We start from the raw sequence: 26,897 nt of genomic DNA on the forward strand, positions 1-26,897 counted from the left end.
AGATAAAAATCGTTTTAATTATTATTATTTATTTTTCTATCGAAACAAGTTTGCGAGCCAGGGATTGATAAGAACTGGGGGAGGTTATTTTCTCGTACACCCGGTATACCAATGCACTATAGTCGGGGCATTATAGGCGCCATAGTAAGGTAGTGACCGACGCCGCACGGGATTCAGGTGTGCCCCTCGACGTAGACACTCAGTTTAGCGGCGGTAGCCCACGCGAATCGCTCGCCTTCCTCGGGCTGGCGTGGCGACCAAAGCCGCCTTTATTTCGCGACGGGACGAGGGAACCGGAGAATCCGATCCTCCGGCATTGTCGGTCTCTCAGACTTTTTATCCGACACTCGAAAGTGGCCGTCGAACGCACCGAGAGCTCTCCCAAGCCGGTTTTACACGTATCCCCGGATCGATATGAAGGAAATAATGTAATTCTAGAAAAAACAAGAAGTTGATAAAAGCAACCTACCAACCTTCGTTTGCAAAAGTGAGTTTTTACGAATATTAACGAAAAGAAAAAAAAAAAATGAAGGGCGTTAAAAAAGTTATGAATTTTTTGTTCGATTTTTGCAAAGTGCACGGTTTTATATGTGTGGTCACCGAATGTGTCTTTAAAATATATACCTCGCAAACTTGAAGAACTCTGCCGAAGTTATCTTTGCCATTGGAATATATGTGACAGTTTCTCCGTAAGATGAAAAATATTCTCGAGAACAATTACGTCTTGTTTTATCATTTCCGTTTTATATTTCTAAAACTGAAACGTTTAATTGCATACTTAAAATGTGGATCGCATAAATGACAGACTCGGTTTAGCGCGGACAATTGTAAGCTTCATATCTCGAGTGAACTCATAATTTGTAAGACTTACGTGTACCTTCATTAGAAGTAAATCTCACGAATTATCCGGGACTTACCTAATTCTAGCGTTGACGATAACGGGCTTTAACATAAAAATGAGATCAAAATCGTTTCGTAACTATGCAAAGTCGATTTTAAATTAAATTATGTTTCAATTTTACATACTTTAATTTAAAAAATTCTTAATCTTTATATTATAATTTTTTTTTTTTTACTCGAGTTTATTTACTGCTTATATAATTTTTATGATTAAGGTTTAAGTTCGTGGATTTTTGCTATTATTTTTTTGAATCGGCTCGGAAATCTCTCTTTCATTTGGCACTGTGTCTTCCACGTCTCTTTTCCCTCTTTCCTCTCGCGCTTCTCTCGCGGTGCCATTCACGAGAAGCTGAGAAGGTCCGGTCGGTGGTAACAGTGCGAGGGGGTCCTGCGGAAAAATCATACGTGCGCTCGGAAACGATGGGCCCCCCTCGTGCCATTGACCAGGTAATTCAGCGGCGCGTAAAAAGCGGCATAAAAGCGCGCGCCGGCAGAGTCGGCTCCGGTTCTTCCTCCCGTGCTCCATTCATGATAAACCGCCGCGACACTTGACTATGCCCCACATTTTTTTATCTCTACCTCGAGAAGTGATCTGGAGCAACTCTTTTAATTATAAAAAATAAAAACGGTGTTTTTTTATTTTTCTTCGGAGAAAAAGAGGAGAGTCCGAAGCAAAGGAGATAGGAAGGATTTTAGGGACGGTTTCGCGGAGATCGTTCGAGCCGCTCGCGAAGAAGCGTTGCCGGGGTTTCGCGGTACGTTTACAGAGGCGGTTGTAAAGCGGACTCGCGAAGGATGTAATTTATCTCGCGCACCCAGCGAGATGGCGGAGAGAAGCCGAAGGAGGACGGATAGAAGCTCGGTGTGACGCGAGCAAGTAGAGAAGACTTGGACGCCGTTCCGCCGGCGCGTCTCGCGCTAAAAGTGCATTGTTTCGGGCCGCACAATAGATATAAATCCCGACCCTCCTACGTGTGCCTTTGACGCACTCGCGAACGAAGTAACAACGCGCGAAGAGCACGCGATGCATCGCGCTGTTCATTAGCATACCACTTTCCTAGCGTCATTACTATTAGCGCAAACAGTCGGGCGTATTTTTTTTTCCGCCACGTGTTTCGCGTCTTCTTCTGAAAACATTTAAAACTTGATTGATTAAACATAGTAAAAAAAAAATCTTTTTCTGGTCAATTCTTTTTTTTTCCCTGGGAGAAAAATTCAGCCTAATTTCGTGGCTCGAGCTCAAGTACATTAATTCCTCGAAGGTATCAGAAAATCACAGCCGAAGCTCAAAGCGCCGCATTTTTCTCCCAGAATTGTTAGTTCGCCTTACGTCTCGCGCTGAGTCAGTCGGCGAGTGATTCATGTGCGAATTGTTGATTTAAAAAAAAAAAAAAGGTTCACGGCGACGTGGAAGATCGCACGCGAGATCCTGCTGCGGCGGTGAGGACCTGCAGGGCCTGCAAACATTGGGCCTGATCGGTCGCAGTCGGCAGCGCAGTCCTAATCCCGCGACTGGTGCTCAGGGCCAGGAGCAGCCGGCATCCGTGGTGGACTACAGACGCCTGGTATTCATCAGTTCGGACTCGTCTTCGGGCCGCGAGGAGGACGATGCCGACAGTAGCTGCTCGAGCTCGTCCTACCTGAACGGGTTGCCGCGCAACGGCGGTCATCATCACGCACAGTCGCTCGAGGACTGCGACTGGGACTACTTCGAGAGCGGTTCTTTGCCTTTGCCCACGACGCCGATCGTCACCGACGGCGCCGGGGTCGGCGTCGCAGGACCACCGGACGCCCAGGACGTTTGGAGCTGCTGCCCGGGACGTGGTTCCGCCGCTTGCCAGGTACCGTTTCGCACTGCCTCACGATCCCTAAAAAAAATTTTTTTAAGTTAGAATAAAGAAAAAAAGAATTTTTTTTTTTATTTATTAATTTTTTTAATTTAAATATTTTTAACTGTATGTGTGGTTTTTTTTTTTTTTTTTTTTTTTAATATTCGGTATCTGGCCTTAATATTCCATTTGAAAATTAATATAGAACGCGTTCGATTTATTTATCAAGCTGTACAGTAATCAGTTTTAACATGCATAGAGTTGTGAAAAAGAATTTTTAATTTATTGAAATACATATTTATTTATTCGATTTATTTTGAAGTGCACGTTGAAACTGAGTTTCGTAAAACTTGACAAATAAATCGAATGGAGATAATATTATGCGCGATGAAAGTTTCGCATGGACATGAGCACAAGTCATGCGACCGCGACCGGGTGCCGCTGGCTGTGCATCCGTTTGACAAACGCATTGCCGCGGGTAAATTAATCATTCACGTTCTACTAGCGAAGAGAGTCGCGCAACAGCTATGCGGAATTCACGGCCACATTTTGTCAATATGCCGCGTGCTGACATTCACATATCGAGCGACGCCTCACGCTGATTACGCCGATCGATAAGCTCGTAATGGAATCGTTATCTTCAGCTCTCGAGCCATCGATTATTTTTTATTTTTATTTTAATATTACACGAAATAATTTTACAGAAAACATAAGTTTTAATTTATATGTTTTAAATTTTATACATTACATATTTAACTTTGATAATATCGGGAAATAAAATGCATGGACAAAATAAAAAAAGGGAATAAAATTAATTTCTCGATTCTAGATTATCTTAAGCGTGGAGATAAAAATGTTTATTTCGCGAGGTGAAAATTAAACACGCGCGCGTTACGAAATCATGCGATAAATAAGATACACATGTTAAACCGAGATAAAATGATAAAATAATAAGAAAAACGTTGCGAGCAATTATTTATCGTTCTATTTAGGCCTGCGGTGGTTCCCGAAGCGCGAACGTGCTTCCGGTGCCGGTGCCCATACCGGTTCCGGTTCCATATCCGGTGCCAGTGCCGGCCGCCCTGTGGACCGGCGATTTTGCAGCGGCCGCGTCGTCAATGATCAATCGCGGCGACGGCCACGCCGAGCCGGGTACTCTGAGATTACGTGGTGACCCGGCGGCACCTTGGTTTGCCTGGCACCCCCGCTTCAACCAGCCTCTTCACGGTGCGCGTCTGGATCCGCGGTTCGCTTTCGACCCGGCCACCTGCACCTTCCATCCCGACCATGTCTTGACACCGAGATTGTACGACCCGATTGCGGAAACTGTCACGGCCCCGCCAACGAACCTTGAGCATCCCCACGTGGACCAAGATGTGAGAGACGAAGCGAACGTCGCGTCGAAGGCGGAAGAACTCGAGAGGGAAGGAAATTCGGCGAGGGACACTGAATCTAATTCCTCGGCCGCGAGACATAAAAAGAAATCGGAAGAGACAAAGGGCGTTAAAGCGGCATGCAAAAAAGGCGAAGAGAAAGCGGAAGGGGTAGACGGTAACGAGGCTGTTTGTGAGAATTCGTTGTCGTTCGAGATCAGCGCGCAAGGAATGTATCAGCACTCGCGAGAGGACTCGGGCAGCTCGTCCGGCAGATCATCGGCGGACAGCAGCGACCTGGAGGAGGACTCCAGCTCGCACCGGTTCTCCAAGGTGTTCGTGGTGAACGACGACTCGCTCACCAGCGACAACGACATCGAGGACAACGAAGAAGATGACTCGGACTCGGCGGAGGGCGGCGTAACCTTGAAGCGCGTCACCGCGATTTCCGAGGAGGAGCCGGTGGTGCTGCAGCACGTGAGGCTGCTAAACGAAGATGCTCTCATGGAAAACAAGCAAGAAGCGAATAAAAACGAACTGGAGGAACACAAAAAGCTCTCCAAGGCTTATATCGGGAATGATCAGCTCGCGGGCGATAACAAATTGCTAGATCGACCTGTCGTTAACGTGACCGATAAGCGAAAAAGTCGCAGTAAGAAAACTGGAAGCGATAACGATAATAAACAACCTCCGCTTCTTCTGCATCACCGATCGGTGCCTGAAGAACTGTACCTCGCGGACGATAACGATTGCTCCGACAACCGCATCGAATTAAAATCTATCAGAATGCTAGATCCCGACGTCATCGATCCGCCGTCGGCTGTTTCGAAGGACGAGAAATCTATTTCAAAAACGCAGATTTGCCCGGAGATCGTCGATACGTCGATAGAAATTTCGCGGGACGCTTCAACCGTGGATCTAAAATCAAGCGACGCTTGGGACTCGACCTTTGTACCGGATTCTCTCGAAATCGCTCAAGTTCTCTTGGACGTTTCGGCTTCCGAGGAGAGACTCGACGTTTCCAGTAGCGAGGAAGCCCGTTCGATTGCAGCGAATGATAACGAGAAAGATAAGCGGCATTTATCGGAGGCAGGTCGCTCGAACGTCGACGTCACTGCTGACGCGTCCACTGACAGCTGCACCAGTAACGAGAGCAACACCACGGGGTCTACGGGCAGTGAGGTGAGCAGCGACGAGCTTCACGAGTACGAGGTGACTCCCATCGTGCCGTTCGGCTGCGGCAACGAGGTCGGCGCGATCAACGGCAAACTGCTGTGCCGAATCGCCAAGAGGAGCACGGAGGAAACTTCGGGAGACGTCAAGGAGAACGGTCATCTTGCTCGCGATGGTAGGCCGACTCCGGCGATGACGAGGAGCGGTGTCAAACGAAGCATGCAGCCGGAGAAATCGATCGGCGGGCGGTCTCTAATAGAGACAGTCGACGGGAAGGACGACAACGACGACGAGGACGATGATGAGGGCTACCGCTCCGTTACGTGCCGTCGCGGCGGTCAAGATGGCGGGCCGGGAGACAACGACCCGGCGGCGGGCGAGGAGCGGGTAAGAGCCGACGTAGGCGACGCGCTATCAGCCAGCAGGATCCAGGAGATGATGAGGAGTGCGGAGGAGGAGAACGGCGGCAAGGTGGACATTGCGCATGACGGCCCGGTGAGAGGCAAGATCGCCACTCAGGTGGGAGGCAAGGGTGATAGTAACGGCGTTACTGGTAGTAGTGAGTGCTTCGAAGAGGGGAACACGACACGGTTTCGCTCAGTCGAGCGACGCCCGTGCACTCGGCAGGAGAATGGGTTCCCAGCTGACGGCCAAGCGTCGGCTAAGGACCTCGCCAGAGACCCAGCCCAGCATAATAGCACCAGCAATATCAGCAATATCGGCACAAGCAACAACAAGTACAGAAGTCTCGTGATGATCACCCAGGAGGCGTCGTACCAGCCGGTGAGCGTCGTCACGTCGGATACGACGACGCTGCTGCAACCGGATGAGATCCATTCGACTGGCGGCCAGGGAGGCCTCGCGGGTTACTTCCAGCTGGCGTTGGAAGCGGCAAGCGAGCCGCAGCTTCACCGAAAAAACGCGCCGCGGAAGCCGCTGATGGTGAAAAGATTGCCAGCCGCTATCGCGGTGCCCGCCGTCGCGACGAGTCATCAATCGGCCGAGCCCGAGGTAGATAGCGGATTGAGCGTCGGTAGCGCCAGTGAAAGCGACGACGTGTCCGTGAAGAACGTGCCTAAACCGCTCAACTCTCGGCCGGAAAACGCGGAGAACGACGTGTCGAAAGAACGCGCGGATTATCGCGAAGGCGCGCAACGTGCCTCGTCACAGTCGAGCGACGACAATTCGGGCAACGGCAGCGTTATTATCCTCGAGGAAGGTCTGGCCGACGATGACTCGTGGGTGGAGGAAGTGTCGCACGATGAAGACGAGCCAGGCGCGACGACCGCAACGGAGGAGAGCTCCGAGGACGAAGCCAACAACTTCGGCGATCGCGAAGAGGAACTCAGGGGCTATCGCAGGCAGGCGATCGACTTTACTTTGCACACCATCGTCGAGGAGTCGTGCGAAGAGAGCGAAACGGAACCTAGTTTAGCCACGGGCAGTCCCTCGAAAAAACCGAGGCCGCCTTCGGCCTCGGAACTCGAGAAATACTTCTTCTTCGGATTAGGCGGCGAAGGTAACAGTTCCAGCATAGGCTCGCGCGAAGTCGACAGCTTATCGGAAACCTCGTCGATCTATTCCGAGGGACTGGAGTCGCTCGGCCAAGACGAAGCTAACGGTAGTGGCCAAAACCAGGACAGATCGAGTAACGGCGATGGGTTCCTAAACTCTTCAAGATTGGAGAAGTATTATTTGTCGGAGTTTCTCGGCTTCGATCAAGATAGAAGAGACTCCGACGGCTCGGTGGGAAGCGACTCCGAGGGCAGACCAAGCCCGGAAGCGCAGAGGAGGAAGAAACTCGTCCGCGCGAGAGGCACGGGCAGATCTCACTCGTCTTCTTTGGATAATTTGTTGGCACTTACGCAAAGCTTGCAAAATCTGAGCTCGCAGAATTCTCTTCAAGATTTGAGCCTCAACCAGGACGCGCAAGAGACTCAATCCGAAGGTTCCTCGACCGAGACGGATGGCACTGAAGATGGCCAAACCGCCGCGTTTGGCACGGACGGGCAGTTCGACACGGTTAAACGTAAGAAGAAGAAGCCGCGGAACTTGGGTACTCAAAGTCCGCGCGTGCCGGATGATCGGAACAAAACGCCGGAGCCCAGCAGAGAATTGACATTGATGAACGAAGTCGTGATGGAGAACGAGAACGAGACGATGAATTCCGAGGACTCGGATCGAGCGAAGACCCCGCAACCGGAGTCCGTTCTGTCTTCGTCTTCTTCGCCGTCGACCGTGACGAATAACAGCAGCGCGTTGAACGCGACCTCGTCCTCGCAAATGGACTCCTCGAGAAATTCGATCTCGATGAATTCGAACGACGGTCAGCGATCGAAGCAACAGTCGCGCGACTCCGGTTTTGTTGGCAGCTGCGACGATCTTCTTCAGCATCAAAAGTTGCCAGATGAAAGTCAAACGAGCGGCGCCGAGATCGATCAGGAAGCGGGCAAGGATCGCTCGCTCAGTAAAACGGAATACCCTCAGGACGCGAGTCGAAACGCCACGAAGGAAGGAGCAGTCGGAAAAAGCAGCCTGGCGAAACCTCCGGTGAATCACACGAGCCTACCGCATCTGGCGAACGCGTCGCTTTCGCGCAAGGATAGCTTCAACAATTGGTCCAGCGACGAAGAGACGAATCTTATGATGTCGAAAATGCGGCAGTTCTTCAAGACGATGGTGGCCAACTCGAACGGACAGGGACAGAATGCCGCGAATTCCGGCGGCGTCTCGCCGGCGCCGAGCCCTCGACTGCCGGGATACGCCTCTAAAGCACGTCTCTGCGTCCAAAATCGCACGAAACCACCGCAGCTGGTCTACTTCGAGAACGAGCTTACGCGGCTGATGAAGACGGTGCCGGGGATACGCGACGAACAGGTTCGAGAGATCGTCGAGTATCTCAGCTCGGAGGACACATGGTCGGATTCTTACGACAGCTCGGATTACACCAGCTCCGACCTCGAGGGCGCCGCCGGTGGCCGCAGGTCGGCCCTGCAGGAGCAAATTTCGCAAAGCTGCCAGCAGATCATTAGCAAGTTCGATACGACTTCCGCCGGCGGCGACGCGATTCTATCGGACAAGGAGCGCGAGCAGGTGAGATCGGGGCCCGCTGCGATGCAGCCCGCGCCTTGCCTCGGCAGGGACACCGCTTTCGTTTACCAGAAGTTAGTGCAGAGCTTTACGAAAATGGCCGGCGACGGCGTGAGCTCGGACGCAAACTCTACGCCGCACAGCAGCCCGCCGCTAATCGCCAAAGTCATGCATCACATCGGCAGCCGGCTGGTCGCGCTGATGCACGAAGTATCGGAAGGCGGGCCGGCCGCGCACCACCACTCCACCACGTGGCGACGGTACTCCCAGCACCATCGGACACCCTCTTCAGCGTCCACCACCGAAGACGACGACTCGACGTCGGATTCCACGAATGCTCCCTCTTCGGCGCACTTACAATTACCCAGGTCAAAGTCGCACGACCCGCTGCTGCTGATTAACAGCCACCCCGCGACCGTCACCGGCCAGGAAGGCGAGGAACGCGAGGCCAGCGACTACGAGAGATTCTCCTGGCGCGGCAGCTTCGAGTCCACTTTGATGGCCGCCGACTCACGGACGAAGCTGAGCCTGCTGGCGTGCTCCGGCGACATCAGCGGTACCAACGGGGTCGGCTCGAGTGCGAGCGCGCTCGCCGCGAAACGGCGCAGCGCCGGTGACTTGCTGTTCAACCCGAAGAGCTTTTCGCGGGAGCAGCTGGATCGCGTGAGGAGCTGCGGCTCGATCGGCGGTGGTAGCGGCGCCGGGACCAACGGCACCGTCGGCGGCTCCGTCGAGGAGAGGATATGGAGCAACCGAAGGAGGTCCTCCGTTCCCGACGCGAACACGAGAGGCGAATCAGGTGAGTGACCGTCTTCATGTACGAATGAATGGGCGCGACGCCGCGTTACCACCGCGGAATTACGGTGCGGTAATTGACCGGACTTCGTCGGCGATCCCGCGGCTAGTCCGAGCGTTCCTTTTTCCGCAATTACGGCGCGCCGTGTTGCGGGCAGATCAGTCGCGATAATGGGTCGGCATTTTCATACAGAATGAATTGTGCGAGCGCGCACGCAGCGGCCGGTTGTTCTAATGTAATCGAGCGCACTTACATCGGGCTTTATTTTTAAATTATTCGAAATTAGGAAGCGTGAAGGCGACTCCGCCGCCTCGCTCTGCGCCGCACGCGATTGCGGCTACGTTTTGCTCGGCGCTGTAACGAGCAAAAACAATATCTGCCGGCGCGCGAATGTGCCAGGAAATTGCGAAGATCGATATAAAGTAATAAACGCACTAATTGCCCTCCGTGCGTATTTCCACGAGTTATTTACTTTGAATTAAGGCCTGAATTGAGCAGTAAACGATCCGCGGTCGAAAAAGGAACATCACTTCACTGTGAATTAATCGAATTATTGAAACAATCGTTGTTAATTACACGTACGTGAAAATAAGGAAAAAAAAAAAGTACTTTACGTTTATACTTCTTTTCCGTGGAATTATTTTTCTCCGATTTCGTCATCGTAATTATTAATGAATGGAGTCTCATGCATGCGTAATGCTCGCCAATAATTTCCATACTCGTCGACGTATGCATCATTTATGAGTACCGATAAATAAATATTTTAAGCGGATCAAGCGAAACGGAACGGCCATTGTACGCAAATAACAGATACTGGGCGGCTAATGAAATCGAAGATAACTCGTATCGGAACTGTACTTACAATACATAAATCGCTCGTATGCCATTCATTCTTCACGTTGCAAATAGCTATTATTCTCTCAGCACGCGAGATAAATTCCAACGCAATATAATAAATAAGGAAAGGAAATGTTATTTATTGTGCAATTGTTAAGCAGGTGCGTCGGCCGGCGACGAAGACACCGAGGACGAGCTAGAATACGGCGGAGAATCCAGAGCGACGACTCTACCGCGTGGCATGCAATCCGCTATCAGCGCGGCCACCAATTCTCTTCCGCGACTTCCGGCGGCGAGCTTGCCGGCCGGTCTGACGACGACGACGACGACGACGTCGTCTTCTTCTTCGTCGTCGTCAGCGGCGGCGACGTCGACCTCGGCGCCGATGCACAAGGCTCACAGCGTCTATCACTTCCTGCCGCAGCACAGCGGCGTGAAATCCGCTCGCTACCGACCGCCCGGCTTCGCGAGGAACAGCAACATCGGGCCCATCGGCGGACCTAAACGCGCGGTCAGCGCACCGGGTCTTCAAGTTTCCGGCAATCAGGCAAACCCCGGCAAGCGGGACACCTCGAGGTCCAGAAGACAGCAGGCGATGTCGCTCACGTCGGGTAAGTTTAAAAAAAAAAAGAAAAAATATTTTAGCTATGATAAAAACGAAAAATAAGGAAAAAAAAAAAACCCAAAAATTTTTATTTGAGCTCTAGCAGCATGTTTGCGAATTTTGTCTTTTTTACTCGGATAAATAATTAAACAACGCAGCTAAAAGGCAAACTTTCCCGCGAGACCTTGAGAGAATAGTCTCGTGGCTTTAACGGAGAATCTATAGCTCCGTAATGAGAGAAAGTGTTCGACTTCTGATGCGTTCTCGTAACTATCGAGTGTTCCGCTCGTTGCGCGCGTCGGCGACGCGATTATCGCTCGTTTTACTTTTATCACATGCGACGGCTTACAAAATTACGGATTTCAGCCGTGCGAAATCACGAAAACGAGGAACACTTTTAATATATCCGTCGGTTTCGACCGTGGTTTCAAGAAGCCGAGAGAAAGCGCGCGAATGAAAGGAAATTCGGACACGTATGATTCTCGCGCGATAAATTAGAGGCGGCCGTGTCATGAGCGCACGGTGCCATGCAAATGATTAGGTGTAAATATGAAATTATGACGAGCGTCGCCGCGAGGAGAAATGCTCGAAAGAGAAAACGCTCCTCGAAATTTCCCCGCAAGCGGTGAGGAACGGAAAGTTCTCGGAAGCCCGAAAACGCATAACTCGTCTGCAATTTTAATTCTGCAATTTAATTCTTATCTAAACCGCGGAATTCAACGAGCAACATTCCCGGGAATAATCAAGCTCCAATATTTTTATTACATATTTAATTTTTGAATCTTATACTTCACGTATTAATTTTATTAAATAGGATTCTTGTATTTGCACTTGGTAATTATTCATCTTACTTGTCGATCTTAATTAATTTCGCGCACCTGGGCAATTTTTTTCTTCCTTTTCTCGCGCGTATTATTAAAAAGATAAAGCACGCGTTCGACAACTTGTCGAACAGGGCTCGGTCGTTGCTGCAAAACGGATGTGCCGCTGATCGCGGGAAAGAAAGAAAAGAAAGGTGCTCTCGCGCATTGTGCGAGAGCGAACGCGATTCTTATCCGGCGGCTTGGGCAACCCGAACGACGGCAAATTCTTTTGTCGTGTTCTCTGAAAACGTAAAACGCAGCGCAAAACCGGGACGACGACGTTGCGAAAGCGTTTGCTGCTCATCGCGTGAAGCTTACGTTAGTGTAATAACAATTCCGAGCTGACTCCCTGAACGCCGCCGCGCGCCGTCGCTTGCATCTACCTTTCCGCCGACATAAATTCAATTAATTCAATTACGATTATGTCACGATCGTTCGTTGCGTCACGCGCCGCGAGGTTTCGTTTTCTGGGCCCTGAAGTTATTTTTCCTCGCGCGCGTACTTGACTATATAAATCACGATCGTGACACGCAACCTTTATAAGAAAGTATTATCCTTCCGCCAATAACGTTATATATACATACAATATATATTTTAACGGAAAAACAGGGAAAAAAAATAGAAAACAGATTTCATAACACCTTGAAAAAAGAATATATGCGTTGGAGGCGTAGAATATATTATATATTAATGGATAGAAAAATGCTTAAAAAAAAGAATTTTAATTTTAAGTGCAATTTGTCCAGAGACGAGAACTCAGAGACCAACAATAAGTTTAATTAAAAATTTATGTTGTAAAAAAATGAGGCTGCAAAAGTAATTTATATTTTATAATAGAAGAACAATCAGGTGTTCCTTTTTCCTCTTTTTCTTTTGTAGCTCGGAAATATTCGGCTTCGGTTTTTTTTTTCTTTTTTTTTTTTTGCAAAACGGCGGAAAAACGCGGCTTTTATTTTCGCAGCGAGAAACGTGCGTTTTTTTTTTTTTTTTTTTTTTTTAATCCGCAAGTAGAACGCATTGATAATGCGGCGCGTTCGTTCAGATACTTGCTCGAGTGTAACAGGTGCAACTGCTTTATTACGAAGTTTCCCTTCTTTCCTCCGACATTTCTACCCCGCGGCACCCACGTGCGACAATCGATAACGTCACAGGAAAAGGGGTCGCCCCTCTGTTTCCACGCAAGTATTGTTGAACCTCTCGCCCTTGTTCATTTTGTAACGACGTCGTAAAAGTAACATTCGTGCAGGCAATACCGTAGAAGCTCATTTGGAACGCTCTCGTTTGCTCCCGGTTTGTCACAAATTTATTTAAAGTTAAATAATTAATTTGAAGTTATTTGTTAATTAAGCAAAGTCAACCAGCGTTGACGATAAAGGTCTTTCTTTAACGATTTTACTTTTTATATTCCTGGGCATGTAATACGAGCGACCCGGCGACGCTTTCGTGCGCTGGCTGAGCTTTGTCGGCTCATCGATTGGCGAAATATATTACAACGTTTTACCGAGCGTTAACCCAGTCCTATCTCTGAATGTGAATGTCTCGATAATGATCTCGCTCGCGTTAGCCCCGCTTACGTAACCGAGTTATCGCGGATAAAAAGCCCGGTGGCTTGAGAGACCTAGTTGCGGCTTAAGATAGCGTTTAAAACGCTTCTTGTTTTGACATAACGTTATCAATAATTTACAAGTTGATTAGCCAAACAGCAAGAGTTTTCTCTCGCCATGATAAGACACATGCACGACTTCGTATGAGACAAAAACATTCGAGTGCGCGTCTGTTACATATTTTTTTTTTAAGCTGCAAATTGTGTGGTTTAGATAAATTTTAGGGTTGATCCTCGATTAACTGTACTTGGTTGAAACTTCCAGGTTTCTGCCATTCAGGTATAATGTCTAATAAAATTAAGGTCCTCGCCACTCCCGTTTCCAACTGCGCCCCTCGCGGATCGATAACGGAGAAAGCCACCCTCTGAAAGCCGCCCTTGCGGTTTAGAGATAAAATCTTCGAATTCTGAACGTGATATTTCATTACCGAGTGATCGGTCTTCCACATAAAAAATTTTTTTCGATCAAGGTTTTATTAAAATTAGAATTTATGCCGATAATCAGACTGAACTAAATATTTAATAAATAAAAAAATTGCTTTAAGATAGAAAATCAAAGTCTTACTACCTGTTTACGTTTATCACCGTTACTTCGGTGGCTCTCTTTAATCTACACTTACGGATTATTTATTACCTAGTATCACACACGTCCGTTAATCGATTCAGCGCTTACTGGGACAAAGTCGAGCCTCGACAAAAAGTGCATTGCGGTTAAACTGACAGCATAAATACATCTTTTAACATTCTTTTATCTTGCAATTTTTCCTTACAATCTTCGAACCTTCTTCGGCTCTCCAGTTATTTAAAATTAAATAATTTAATTTCGTCCTTTTTCCCAGCTTTCAAATGAAAGTCCAGGGACCCCTTCGCAAATCTTAAACGCGGAATCGTGCACCTTTCGCGTTCGCTGCCACGACCTCCGAGCCGCGAAACTCCGCCGCTCGTTACACAGAACACCTTTTCTTGCTCGTTAGACGCCGGCGACAGGTTTGCGAGCCACATCGCGGATACTGCTGCGTTTACGCGCTATATTCGCCAGTGATCATCGTTACCGCTTTAAACTGGATCAATTTTTCAACCCGAATAATCACCCTCGCGATCGTGACTTTGCGCCGCGAGCGGGATATTCGAGTCGTTCTTTTTCCTTGCGCGAAGTGCTCCGGCGAGCGCGTACAGGACGTCGAGGAATCAGGCCGAATAATAACAAAATAAAAGTAGGCTAATAAATACCGCGCGTATAAAAATAAAAAGTCTGTTACCTTTTTGCGATCCTCCTGGGAGCTTCGTTTCTAACCGGAATCGCATAGGCTGCGAAGGAAAAAGATTCCGTCTTTGTTTTTCAGAAAATGACACGATCGCGGAAAGAAGTGACATGAAAAGAATCGAACTGGCGTTAAGGAAGCCGAGAATGTCGTTGAACCGTCGTCGCCGCGAGTTTTGGAATGCGTGTCGAGCTTTTTTGCATGATCCGCTGGAACGGTTCTTCGCTCCGTGGATATCGGAATGTCGCGTATCTGACTGGATGTTCTCCGGATTTCCGCGATATTTCGATCCGACCGATTGATATAAAGTCGTGTATAAAAAATGTTTCCGGCTGATAAAATTTATTTTTGGTTTTGCAAAGCTGAGTTTCGAGTTTTAGCGACAGTTCTTGACCGCGCAGTTCGCTGAAAGTTCGCCAAGTTAAAATATTAATATACGTAAAACTAATCTAACTATTTTTAAATTAATATTTAGTCTTTTAGATTTAAAGTAGTCCTGATTATTTAATGTAAAAAAAAAAAAAAATTAGAAATAAAAAAAGTAGCTCTGGAACAACTTTTTTTTTACATGAATTTATCATGGCGGTATTTATATTTCGACAGAACAATTTGATAATTGCAAGTGTGAGCTACCGATATAGACATATGCGTACATTCCCTTTCACGGTTTGCGCGAACAGCTCCGGCGGTGAGTAACTTAATTACTCGCGAGTACGCAGCGGCGTTTTCTAAGGGAAAAGTAAACCGAATGAGAGTTAGTCGTGTAAAAAAAAAAAAAAAAAACAAAAAATACAAGTAAAACCGATGATTGTCCGCCGAATGCACTATAAACGTGCGCCTGGGGAATTCAAATAAAAACCTTTTCCAGCGTAGGCATTTTACAAGTGCGCAATCACAGGAGTTTAATTAAGTAGTACGAGTATTAACAAATCAAAAAAATAAAAAACAGAAATAAATAAATTACACGATTATTCGTTAACGTCCGGTCCTTTTTTTTTTCTTTTTTTTTTTCTTTCTTATTCTGTTCGCGTCGTGTTTACCGCGGCCTACGACTAGTTTGCCTGATCGGCCGCTGCGACTGGAAACTCTGAATTCTCGCGTTCTCGGGAACGACAGAACTTTCGCCCGCGTTCTCGGTGCGTAGTACTATGTCCCGGATACGACGTTCACATGCGTACAGCTCGGCCGAGTAACGGGCACAAGAGAGAGAAAGAGAGGCAGGAAGAGAGAGAGAGAGAGATCACGTTCGCGAGGAGACAATTCAAAGTGACGGAATTCCACTGACGAAAGGTAGATTACTCATTTGAGGGTGCGAGGGGTGTAATTTAATTAACCCTCCCTGTCGCACGAGACGTGAACACGCGGCGGTGTCTGCGCGACTCGATCTTAATTTCGGTGCGACGGACTAAATTATACAGTGGGAAACGCGAGACACATTAATCCTGGAAAATTGAGGAAATTCGTCAGAACCCTTGGGAGGTGGAATTAAATATTTTGAGGACGCCGGGATAAATATATATTGGCGACTCATACGCCTAATAAAAATATAAATATCCGCTGAAATCTCTGTACGTGCGATAGTATTGTATGACTTCCTTGCGTGCAATCATCGTACCGCTCATTATCAAAGCTCGCCAGATACTGGACCTTGAATAGAAGCCGTTGCCGCGTTATTCGTTTAAAAAGGCAGGAAGCGAAAATACATTATCGTTGGCCCTGTTCCGTTTAGTCGAAGAACAAATAATGAAATAATGTGTCAGTATAGCGGGCGTTTCGTATCGTGTCACATCTCTTCCGTCGTTTGTTATAAAACACGCAGCGCCCATCGAATTTATTTCAAAGCAATCAACAAATTAAAGCAGTAAAATAAAAAAAGATCTACAAGACCCGAAGTTGAGATTAATAAAAAAAAAAGAAAAAAAAAATATGGCAAAAAATGCTCGTTACTTAACTTTCGAGGAGTCTTCTCAAAATTCGTGGACCAGTGGCAAAATCATACGTCGCCTCGCCACCAGTTGGTTTTCCGGATCCTGCTGCGGGTTTTGTTACGCAAAAGCAATTTCTTCGGAATCGAATAAGGGGAACGAAACAACCGAGAAGGAAAATCCAGGGTCACAAGTTTTCTCAATCGACTCTGTGAATATGAAAAACAGTGAATTTGCCATGACGGAACTTTCTTTAATAAAACGCGATTTTGAAATAAAAGACGACGAGTTTTCGACGTCCAGCCGTAACGACGAAGAATCCTCGAATTACAAAGTCGGTTCGTCGATCGAAATCTCGGGCGCGAAAGGTAAACCTTCGCTCGGTAGCGAAATTCTGAGCAGCGGCGGAATGAAACGCGTGATCGGGAGTCTTCCCAAGAAGGAGAAGAAATCACCGTCGGTTAATGATGAAAAGAAAGCGCGGAGCGATCTGGAGCTGGGATATATCTTCGCCAAATGCTCGAAACGATACAGAGAGCAAAAAGCGTCCGTGATTAGTATTCCTGGATTAACGCTGAGTCAGTGAAAAAGCTAAAATTTTAACGGTTGACTTGAGAGAATTTTCAGAGCAGTGAAACAATTTTTTCATCGCAATTAATTTTAATTAAAATTAAAATTAAATATAAACGTAAATGGAATCTCTTATAAAAATTCCCAAACCGATGCTGCCAAATAATATTCTTCCTATTATTTAAGTATTATTAATAATATTTTATAATTAATATAAAATATAATAATTATTATTTTCAGTGTTAAATGTTCTTTTTTTTTTTTTAACTAGAAAAAAATGCTTATTTAGTATTGAAAAATATTTATACGAGATACTCACATATCGTTTCGTTCGCGTTATCTCTCAGCAATCGGCTGAACCATGAGTCATTTTGAGTAATCGAGGTTTTGTATGACGCAGATGATGGAAGCAGCTTGTCGGAGGCGTGCAGCACGCCGATCATCGGCGCGGGATCACGGACGGGCTCTAGTCATGCGGTTCTTGACATGGACGACATCGATCCGAGCCACCTTGCCACTCGTTCATCCCTGTCGAGTCTCGGGGTAAGTACCAGAGATCTGCATCTCGCCCGATTGTGCATGGGGAATGGACGTTAGCACGTGAAACGTGGGCTTGAACCGTGACTCGTCGCGATTTAAACGCGGTCCAGATCGCGGCGCCGTGTCTCGCTTTGATTAACTGGAAGTGGAGGCCAGGCAAAGATCCTCACGACCCTAATTCTCGCGATTTCAGGCACGCTCGGATTCGATGGCGTCGGTATACAGCGGCGCGGGCGAGGGACGTTGCTGCCGGTCCGTGGTCGTCACAGGTGAGGTAGAATTCGCCTTGCAGTACGACTACAAGAATCTGACGTTCGAGGTGCACGTAACCAGATGCAAGAACCTCGCGCCCGTAGACGTGAAGCGCAAGCGATCGGATCCGTAAGTATCTCGCTAGCCGCGTTACATTCCGTTCTTTCCGGCACGCTCGAATAAAATAAATTACATCGCATCCTTTTCTTTAGTTTTCCTAAATTATTTTACTGCGTCGCGGCTTTTAATTTTTATTTTATCTACGAGACGAAAGATCGAGCACGAGAATCAGATTTTTTAATTTTTTAATTGTTTTCTTTTTTTTTTTTCTTTTTCTTTTCTGCGATTCTATCTCAGATACGTCAAAGTGTACTTGCTGCCGGACAAGTCGAAGAGCGGTAAGAGAAAAACAAAGGTGAAGAAGCACACCCTGAATCCGGAGTTCAACGAGACCCTGAAGGTGAGTTACCGCCGCCCGTTTGCATGAACGATTAGAGACTCGTTGTTTCGTCATCGCACGAATTTTAGTTCCACATGAGCCTGAGCGGCCTGGAGACGCGGACTCTGTGGCTGACGGTATGGCACTCGGACATGTTCGGCCGCAATGACTTCCTCGGCGAGGTGCGAATGCCGCTGGAGAACAAGATATTCGACGATCCAACACCGCACTGGTATCCTCTTCAAGAGCGGGTGAGCGTTCGCCGTTAATTACAACGCCGGTCTTTATAGAAATTCCTAATTTAACATGAACGAATAAATGCTGATAATTAATCACTTTGAGAATTAAAAAGTAAAAGTTAATCACTGCCTTTAATTTTTATAAGGACGAGCGAAGGCAGAGAGCATCTTTTTCTATTTCCTCCGGCGATGCACTGCGATATTTTAAAGTTTTAAAATCGAAGTCATTGATTGCCTCATTGTCATTGAGTGAAGCAAGTCCCCAGCTTGTTGTGCATTGGTCAGGTTGCGTCATTGCGCATTTATCAGGTTACATCACTGTGCATTCAGCAGAAAATAATTGTTATTCCTTCTTTTTGCCGGCAAAAATGTAGGCTGCAACTTTAGAACTGCTTAACGAAAGTGCTTTCGATGTATTTTTTTTTTTTATACCAACACATACGAATGCAAATTTATATAATTTAAGTGCATACTCTAAATGTAGTTGAATATGTAAAGTCCATAAAATTTACATTTCTTTAATTTCAGTAGAATTTTAAAATATATTTAAAATTAAATTTTCGGTTAAAAATAATCTAATAAATTAACCAGAATTTGTTGAAGTTCCTTTTAAATTTCATATTTTTTTAAATAATTTTTTTTTTTACTTTTAAAAGTAAAGAATCGCTTTCAAGAAGATCTGGCCTTTTGAAATATTACTTAAAAGAATTGAAATGTACACGGACTCTCATAATAATTATTTGCAGACGGAGCCGTTTGACGATCCGGTCGCATATAAAGGTGAGGTGATCGTTGGACTAAAGTTCGTGCCGCCAGATCCGGCACAGCAGGAACGCGATCGGGAAAGCGGTGTGGAACGTGGTGGCAAAGCGAAGAAGAACTGGAGTCGCGGTGCTCTTCACGTTCTCGTCAAAGAGGCCAGAAATTTGCAGACGCGCGGCAAGAACTCTGGCACCTGCGATCCCTTCTGCAAAAGGTACCTCATTCGTTTGCACATTTAATATTTGCTGACAAGATTTATAATTATTTTGTAATTCTTTTTAGCTATTTGCTTCCCGACAAGGGACGATCCGGTAAGCAAAAAACCGGGGTCGTTCGTCGGTCAGGCGGTTCGCCAGTTTGGGGTCACACGTTTATCTACAAGGATGTTAGTCTGCAAGAATTAGCAGAGCGCGGATTAGAACTGACGGTCTGGGACCACGATCGAATCGCCAGCAACGAGTTTCTCGGCGGCGTCCGGTTTAATCTCGGCACCGGTACGAATAGAAATTGATAAAATGTTACTTCTACTGATTCGAGTTGACTACGTCTCTTAGAGCTTCTAAGACTGGCAAAGATATTCTTTGGAGGTTTTCGATAATGTAATGAACGAATCTCTTTCAGGAAAACATTATGGCAAACCGGTGGACTGGATGGACGCGACCGGCCGCGAGTTGTCTCTCTGGCAGAACATGCTCGAGAGGCCGAATTTCTGGGTCGAAGGCGCAGTAACATTAAGGCCGAACTTGCACAATCACGGAAAAAACAACGGTACTTAAAAACAGCGACGCGACGTCCACGTCACCATCCTGGTCTCGTTTCCGAGAGCGGTTCGGGAAGCGCCGCTCTAGTCTAAATCGAATTGTACATAGGCTCCCAAAGCGTCGCGTTTGCAACGGACGTGATCTTGAACGTTCGCGAACAAAAAAATCAGTGCCTTCGATAGCGACACCAACTCGTCTGATCGTCGGCAAAAGTCCTCCGCGAACCTCCTGCCGACGAAAGTTGCCCATAAGATTTTTAGCTCGAAGCCGATTAAATTAAAGTCTACTAGCTCTCAGTTTGGTACATCCTATTATGAGTTTCTTATTCATTTTCATTTTTATAACATTCTATAATTAATTTTTATTTAAAATGCGCGCTTAAAACTCTACTTAAATATTCTCAATATAAAATTATCATATTATTTCGTCAAGTAAACTAGAAAGCACAAGATGCTTGCTTTTATTCAAAGTATTATTTTTTGTTTTTTATTGGCTGCTTCGCTTTGGTTGTTCAAAAAATTTAATATTTAGTATTTAAGTAAAAATAAAAAATAATTATATTAATTTAACTTCTTATTTGCTTAGTGGTGATAAAGTTTAATTATTTGAAAAATACTATAATTTACAAAAATAAAAAAAGCAATCTTATTAAAAAAAAATCTAAATATAAATGAAATTGCTTATTTAAAAATTAAATTGCGAATTAATGCGATTAGATTTTTTTAAATTCTTTATGTATTTATTTTTCAACTTGTGCTCTTTTACGCAGAGCCGGTGATGTAATATTAACTCAATGGACGTGCCAAATGTTAAATATTATGGCGAATTCATACTATAATAACTTTTCATTATATTTTTCGAGATAAAATTATAGCAAACTTAATTTCAATGTTATTTTATTTCTGAAATAATATAATTTTTTATTGTTACAACTCTGGCAATTGTAAACTAGCAAAGCGAAGCGTTTCGAGCTGCATCTTTGTGCAATTCTTTGTATAACTCTTGTTGTAATTTTTCTTCGTCGTTCTTAATTGCGGAAAAAGCTTCGAGAGAATATTTATATATAAGTTTACACAACTTATAAGCGTAAGTCGTTATAATTTGTGCAATATTATTGAAACATCGATGATTCTTAAGAAAGTATTGTTAGGTTTTTGAAACGCCCGAAACGGGATGAAAAGCAAAAGTACGTCCGTCCAAGATAATAGCATCCACACATACGTGGTACATGCGTTCATCGCGACGATGAAGAAACAGCGAGTAAACTCTCGCAGAGTTCCAAACGTTGAGCGAACGGACCGCGAAACATTTCGTAATTTCACGAAATTCTACCTCATTAGAAAAAGAAAAACGTCCGAAAACATTCTTAAGCTTCACGAAACCGTACTGGAAATCAATAATCACTAAAAAAAGATCGCAATGGCACACCTGTTATTACAAGAAGTTTTGTGAGAAACGCAGGAGAGCAGCCGCGATTATATTTTTTTACATTTTAAAAGTGTGAATTTTAATGTTTGATTAATATCGTATAAGGAATTATAAGGAATTATCCGAGTCTTCACCGAAAGGATAAAGTATTGGAAAATGGTGGCCACGACTCGCACGCGACAGGCAACTCAGGTTTTTTAGAAAAGTAAGCGACTTTTTTCGCTCACTTGTTCATTCGCGTTAATTGTTGAGTAAATCGGACGAAGAACACGGTCGATAGCTCAACGTTTGGGACGGCCAAGCGACGTCGTGGACACTTTCCTTCGTTGGAAAGGGAGATGCTTCCAGTGTACAGTAGGAACGAGCGAACGGAGGAACGGTGTATTTAATGGGATTTAAATACGACCGCTTCCCCGTGTAATTTTAACGAAAACGCGGATCCTTGTAGATGTTATATTTATACGTATATGTATATGTAACGCGGGCGTCGAGTCAGGCGCCGCTGAAATTCCCGGGGGAGGGCTTGCCGGAAAGTTTTACTTCCGGCAAAAGCCCGATCCTCCGAGGATTCCAGAATCGTAAAAGGCTCGTATTCGCGGTGCGCGTTTTTCAGCGGCGACTTCCGGTTTCTACGTCGTTCATCTGGCGTTAAATGCAATTCAGCGCAGGCGGTCCTGCATTTACTCGCCAGATGCACCGCCAAGTCGTGTTGTAAATGTCGACTACTCCTAGAGGGTTCGAGGATAAATCGAGGGTCCGAACTGAGAAATTCGTACCTAACTGATTTATTACACCCTCGGCCGTTTGCGAGCATATAACATCGTGAGTCATTGTAATTATTTCTAAGACTCTCTGTCTCTTCCTGCAAACAGGGTTAACGAAAGGGAACTGTGAAACTGCCTTTAACGTTACGTAGAGATTCGTGTGATGCGTCAATTTTCCGAATGAAAATAGGTGAATTAAAAACGTTTAGCTGAAAATAATTCCTTTTTTCTTTTTTTATTTTTTGAAATATAATTGGTCTACGACATTAATTCAATTAAATTAATTTTAAGTCTTCGAACTAATTTACTAAGGTTTGTGTAAATATAATATTTAAAAAATTAAAACAAAATAAAAATAAGTAAGAATCAAAGCGTAGAAAACTCTAAAGTGCCGAATTAAACTTTTATTTTTTTCTAAAAAGAAACGGAAGAGATCCGTAATGGGGTATTAATTTTAATTTGTACATTCAGTGAAGTGTAATTTTCGTATGAAGTCTCTTTAATTCACCTATCTTCCGTAAGGATCAATATGTGTGTCTTAAGTAACACAGATTCCGAGATAAACATAGGTAGATAAGACTCCGACATTCCTGAACTACTGAATCTAGCGTCATCACGATAATCACTTGTCGTACGCATTTTTGGACCAATAGAGAATCGAGGACTTTATTACAATAATCCATTGCGTTTTCTATCCCGATAGTCCCCCACCCCCAAGTTACTCTACGTATGTTAGTCCAGTCTAGGAATTAACGTTATGCAATGTAATGTTAAAACATAGAAAATCAGACATTTATTTATATGTCGCTCGTCGGTGTACATGATAATAAAAGTTTTATACGTTTACTCGTAGATCTCGCATAAGTCATTGATTCCAAAAATATACACGTGTGAAAATATACTCTTGTAAGGAGAAAAAGGACAGAATAGAGAGGAATAAAAAATGTTCCATGTTATTTATCAGCAAGAAAAAAATCACATAAATCAGATATTAATCGATACTTCACGAACGTCGAGATGTAACTGATATCTTTTTAAAATTTTATCTGACTAGAAAAATCTTATTTTTAAGACTTAGTGATGCACGCGATTACAATTAAAGATCACTGTTGGAGATAAATCTGTTACCTTCCGAGTTCTTGCCGGAGTATCGGTACTTGCACTTACCGTACGCACCTCTGTGATCCTGAGGATTGCGCTGTGAGCTCGGCAGAGGTGTGTAATGAATGTTAAAGTGTATGTCGTCAAACTCGCCAACGCGAGGTGAATTGGGGACAAAATTGCGGATCAGTTCTGGAACGAGTCTGACCGTTTTCGAGTATCTGCCACGAGCCTCGGCAGTCAGTCTCTCCTGCTGGGTGATTCTGCGGGAGTCCAGGAAGCGAAGGCTCGCAGGCAGAACGTGAATGGCATACAGCCTATAACGTTCGTAATCGTCCTCGTCGGTGGACGTCGGGTTTGTCAATTGATCGGGACATCCCGGATTGCCTAACAGACTGACGTACTCCACGTTGGGACAGCACTCTCGTATTCTGTCGAGAGCCTTGTCGATGTTGGATATCTGCGAACAGAAACTTGCGTCATTTGGTCCCCGTGCGTTAAAGAATTACGCGTGTCTATCAGCAAACTGTAGTAAATATATTAATAAAGTAAAAAAAAAATCATAAGTCTCTTCTGAGATTTATAACTTCAGTAAGAAATTATTTTATTTCCGTTAATTTTTCTGAAGCAAACCTTGTTGTTGTTTAGACTTAAAGTGGTCAGAGTTGCCATGTACGGCAGCGTTTTGAGATTATCCAAGCTGTTGTTGTCCAGAATCAGTTCCCGTAGTTGCACGAAGTCTTTCACGCCAGAGACGGAAGTAAGTTCATTGTACGAGAGATCCAACCCGAGGCAGTTGTGGCCGACGACTCCTATAAGCCCGCTGGGGATCTTCTCTGCTCGTTGCCCGGTGTACCAAACCTAGAATAAAGATTGAATTAGATTAATTAATTGTAATAAAAAATAATAATAAATAAAATAAAAATATAAAAGCAATAATAAGAATAAAAAAAATAGAGAGTATTATTAATATAAATATTAAATAATTTTTTTACAAAATAAATTCTTGGCTAAACTCTTTTAATATCATTTTTCACAACGTTCATTAAATTTTAATCTCTCAAAAATTTAATTGCAAAAAATTCTTAAATTTATTTCTAGTTTAATAAATTAAATTAATTTTTTATTGATAATTAAACATTACAAACACACAATTTTTCTCCAAATTAATCGTATTTAAAGAGCAAAGCCAGCACCAAATATTTCATAAAAAAAAATTTTTTTTCCACTGTCTAACGTTTCTATTTTGTCCTTCTAAATTTGACCGCGTGCTGTCACTACTTCGCAACAGCGGTAAGTGCAAAAGATTGTAGCCGAAAAAGTACAGATCAATGTCAATTAACACGAATCACTGCACGTGAGCAAATTAAATATCACCGTACGTGATGAAAACTGCAAAATAATTAACGATTACCCGTCCGTTATCGAGCGTCAATGCACTCCGGTTGAAGTCTGGCTGATCGTGGCCCGCCATGTTGAACGGATGCCACGCACAGAGAGAGAGCGGAAAAATTATCGCGCAGTTTAATGTCATAGATAACGCCTTGCACATGTGCGTGTATCCACGTACGTTATTACCATAACATTACAGCTGGATATCCCGTCGTTATAAAATCATGTACAACACGGCTCGTTGGTCTAGGGGTATGATTCTCGCTTAGGGTGCGAGAGGTCCCGGGTTCAAATCCCGGACGAGCCCTTTTTTTTAAATTTATTATTTTATTTTTGCCATCGTATCTGATTACACCAATTACAGTATTGAAATATTATAATAAATAAAATAAATTAATATTCCGACAATTTAATAAAAGGTTACAGGATTATTCTTTTTTTTTTTATTAAATTTCATACAGATAATATATGTATATATTTCATTGCGTCGTATTCATATATTAATATTTGTAACTTATTTTTTTAAATAAATTCTTCAACATTTTTATATACAATTAGCATTAATCACATATGTATAATACGGTATCACAAATATACAGAAATACAAGTCGTGCAAAATTCAGAGCCACTGAATTTTGTATTGCAGTAAAATGTCAGATTACCAATTGGTAATTAAAAATAATCAATAAATAATATTTAAATAAAATTAATTTATAAAATCGTTCAGTGTTTTTTTATTTTTTTTTACCTTGTGTATTGTGCGAGATATGTTATTTATTTTCCTAATTGAAGTTTTACTAGACGAAAAGTCGACTTTACCCTCCTCAATCTTTGAATGCACTTGCTCATCGTTGTTCAATTTATCTTCCTCTAGTACTTGAGCAGGTTCATTTGTCGACAAATCAGGAAGAGCGTTCTCATCGGTCTTTAAATCAGTAGCGCTGAAGCAAATAAATAACTAAATAATTATATAACTCAATAATTAAATAAACGTAACAAACATTTCATGTTTTACTGCACCTCCTATCGTTCGAAGGTATTTTAGATTGAAGTTTTACACGCAACGAGTTTATTTCGTTATAAAGCTGTATCACAGATTGAAAGTTTTCCACCATCGCAGCCGACTCGGCATCGTTATCGTGAAACAATTCCTCGTTGAACGGTTTCGTAGCGATATATTCTACAAGATAGAAATAACGATTTCTAATTTCGCAATCTCTAACGACACGTCGCACATTCGTATGGTAAGAAACGCACGCCTGAGCAATTGTGCGCCCTCCGCTTTGTATTCCGCGATCTCTTCGTCCTTTCGCTTCACCAGGTCCAGCAGAGCCCTGTATCGGCGAACCAGCTCTATCGACGTCACGCAAAGCGGTATCGTCACAATTTCGCAAAACTGCTGCGACGTCCCCTCGACAAAATCCAGAGAAAACTTTAACTTTACGTCGATTTCCGGTATATCTATTCGCAATTCTATTCGACGCTCGGCGATATCTCGGACAGCCTTGTGCACGTACTGAGGAATATCGTTCAGCATCTCCAGCACCAATTTCTTCCAGTCAAAAGCTTCCAGGGTCAACAAGCGATTCTCGCTCTACAAAATTAACGTACTTCATTATTCACGTAAAACATATGTATAAAAAAATAAACTTTAATCGATGCTTTTGTTTTTAGACCCGTTACGAGAAATAAAAATCTTAAAACAATTTAAATACCTGGCATTTGTTAAACATAGTTTCGTCCGTCAGAGTCGTTGTGTAAATTTCCTTCAAGTTTGTTAAGAAGATTTTCCACGAGCCACTCTCCCTTGTAAAACAAACTATGTGCTCTTCATTCTCTATTTGGAGATTCTTCCAATCTCTGTTCTGCACGTAGCACTCAGAAATCACATTTATTTCGCGGTTTTCCATGGTAATAAAAAAAAAAAAAACAGATGAACTTTAACGTTATAGGTTATCGTATAACTCTATAACCTCTTTTAAGCGTCTCAGTCAATTCCCGAATTAATTTTCCAAATAAATAATTTTTAAATTAATTTTATTACATAATTTGCACGCAGATGCATTAATATTTGGATGTAAAAATTTGTATGTATTTTTATTGTTAAATAAATTTAACAGTTAACTGATATACAGCACCGTTCTTACTTCGATATATATCGAATAAAACACGATTTCTACGCGTTATGCGTATGCGTTTTTGGTGCTACAGCGCCTCTAAGCAGCTACAGCATGTAATACGCATGTGATCGATACATCGGAAAGGAAAATACAATGTAATAAGTACATTGCGATTATTCAAAACGATTATTTTCTATTTAATTCTTCATATCTCCTGCAGAAGAATTAGCGTTATATTTTTTTGAAATATTACTGAATCCTGCATTGAATATTA

The 26,897-nt window shown here is 44.1% G+C and overlaps 2 protein-coding genes and 1 non-coding gene across 4 annotated transcripts in view; 2 read left to right on the forward strand and 1 right to left on the reverse strand.

Annotated features, from left to right (window-relative positions):
• The window catches only part of LOC139108354 (uncharacterized), a 42,526-nt gene extending 19,664 nt beyond the window's left edge, over positions 1-22,862 (forward strand). For both annotated transcript variants that reach the window (XM_070666552.1, XM_070666553.1), the window contains exons 9-18: positions 2,296-2,741; positions 3,722-9,164; positions 10,160-10,609; positions 17,226-17,368; positions 17,559-17,746; positions 17,975-18,077; positions 18,146-18,307; positions 19,042-19,271; positions 19,340-19,551; positions 19,679-22,862. In XM_070666552.1, the coding sequence (XP_070522653.1) occupies positions 2,296-2,741; positions 3,722-9,164; positions 10,160-10,609; positions 17,226-17,368; positions 17,559-17,746; positions 17,975-18,077; positions 18,146-18,307; positions 19,042-19,271; positions 19,340-19,551; positions 19,679-19,833 (7,532 nt within the window). In that variant the 3' untranslated portion in view covers positions 19,834-22,862. The remainder of the gene's footprint in view (positions 1-2,295; positions 2,742-3,721; positions 9,165-10,159; positions 10,610-17,225; positions 17,369-17,558; positions 17,747-17,974; positions 18,078-18,145; positions 18,308-19,041; positions 19,272-19,339; positions 19,552-19,678) is intronic.
• A 79-nt stretch (positions 22,863-22,941) lies between these two features.
• Positions 22,942-26,665, reverse strand: LOC139108534 (uncharacterized). Its single transcript, XM_070666934.1, has 7 exons — positions 26,219-26,665; positions 25,761-26,097; positions 25,524-25,683; positions 25,219-25,444; positions 24,526-24,654; positions 23,745-23,972; positions 22,942-23,571 (listed from the first exon to the last, which is right to left on the reverse strand). The coding sequence occupies exons 1-7, from the start codon at positions 26,411-26,413 to the stop codon at positions 23,107-23,109; spliced, it is 1,740 nt and encodes a 579-aa protein (XP_070523035.1). The 5' UTR covers positions 26,414-26,665; the 3' UTR covers positions 22,942-23,106.
• On the forward strand, positions 24,739-24,810 carry Trnap-agg (transfer RNA proline (anticodon AGG)). Its single transcript has one exon. It is a non-coding gene; the product is annotated as a tRNA-Pro (tRNA).
• Positions 26,666-26,897: the final 232 nt, after the last annotated feature.

Source organism: Cardiocondyla obscurior, linkage group LG15 (genome assembly GCF_019399895.1).
Source record: "Cardiocondyla obscurior isolate alpha-2009 linkage group LG15, Cobs3.1, whole genome shotgun sequence".
In the NCBI taxonomy this organism is placed as follows: domain Eukaryota; kingdom Metazoa; phylum Arthropoda; class Insecta; order Hymenoptera; family Formicidae; genus Cardiocondyla; species Cardiocondyla obscurior.

Coding starts and splice junctions, on each gene's coding strand:
- LOC139108534 (XM_070666934.1), bottom strand. CDS start 26,413: ATGGAAAACCGCGAAATAAATGTGATTTCTGAGTGCTACGTGCAGAAC. Junction 26,098..26,218: donor CTATGTTTAACAAATGCCAG/GTATTTAAATTG, acceptor TTAATTTTGTAG/AGCGAGAATCGCTTGTTGAC. Junction 24,655..25,218: donor AAAAAACACTGAACGATTTT/ATAAATTAATTT, acceptor CACATGTGCAAG/GCGTTATCTATGACATTAAA.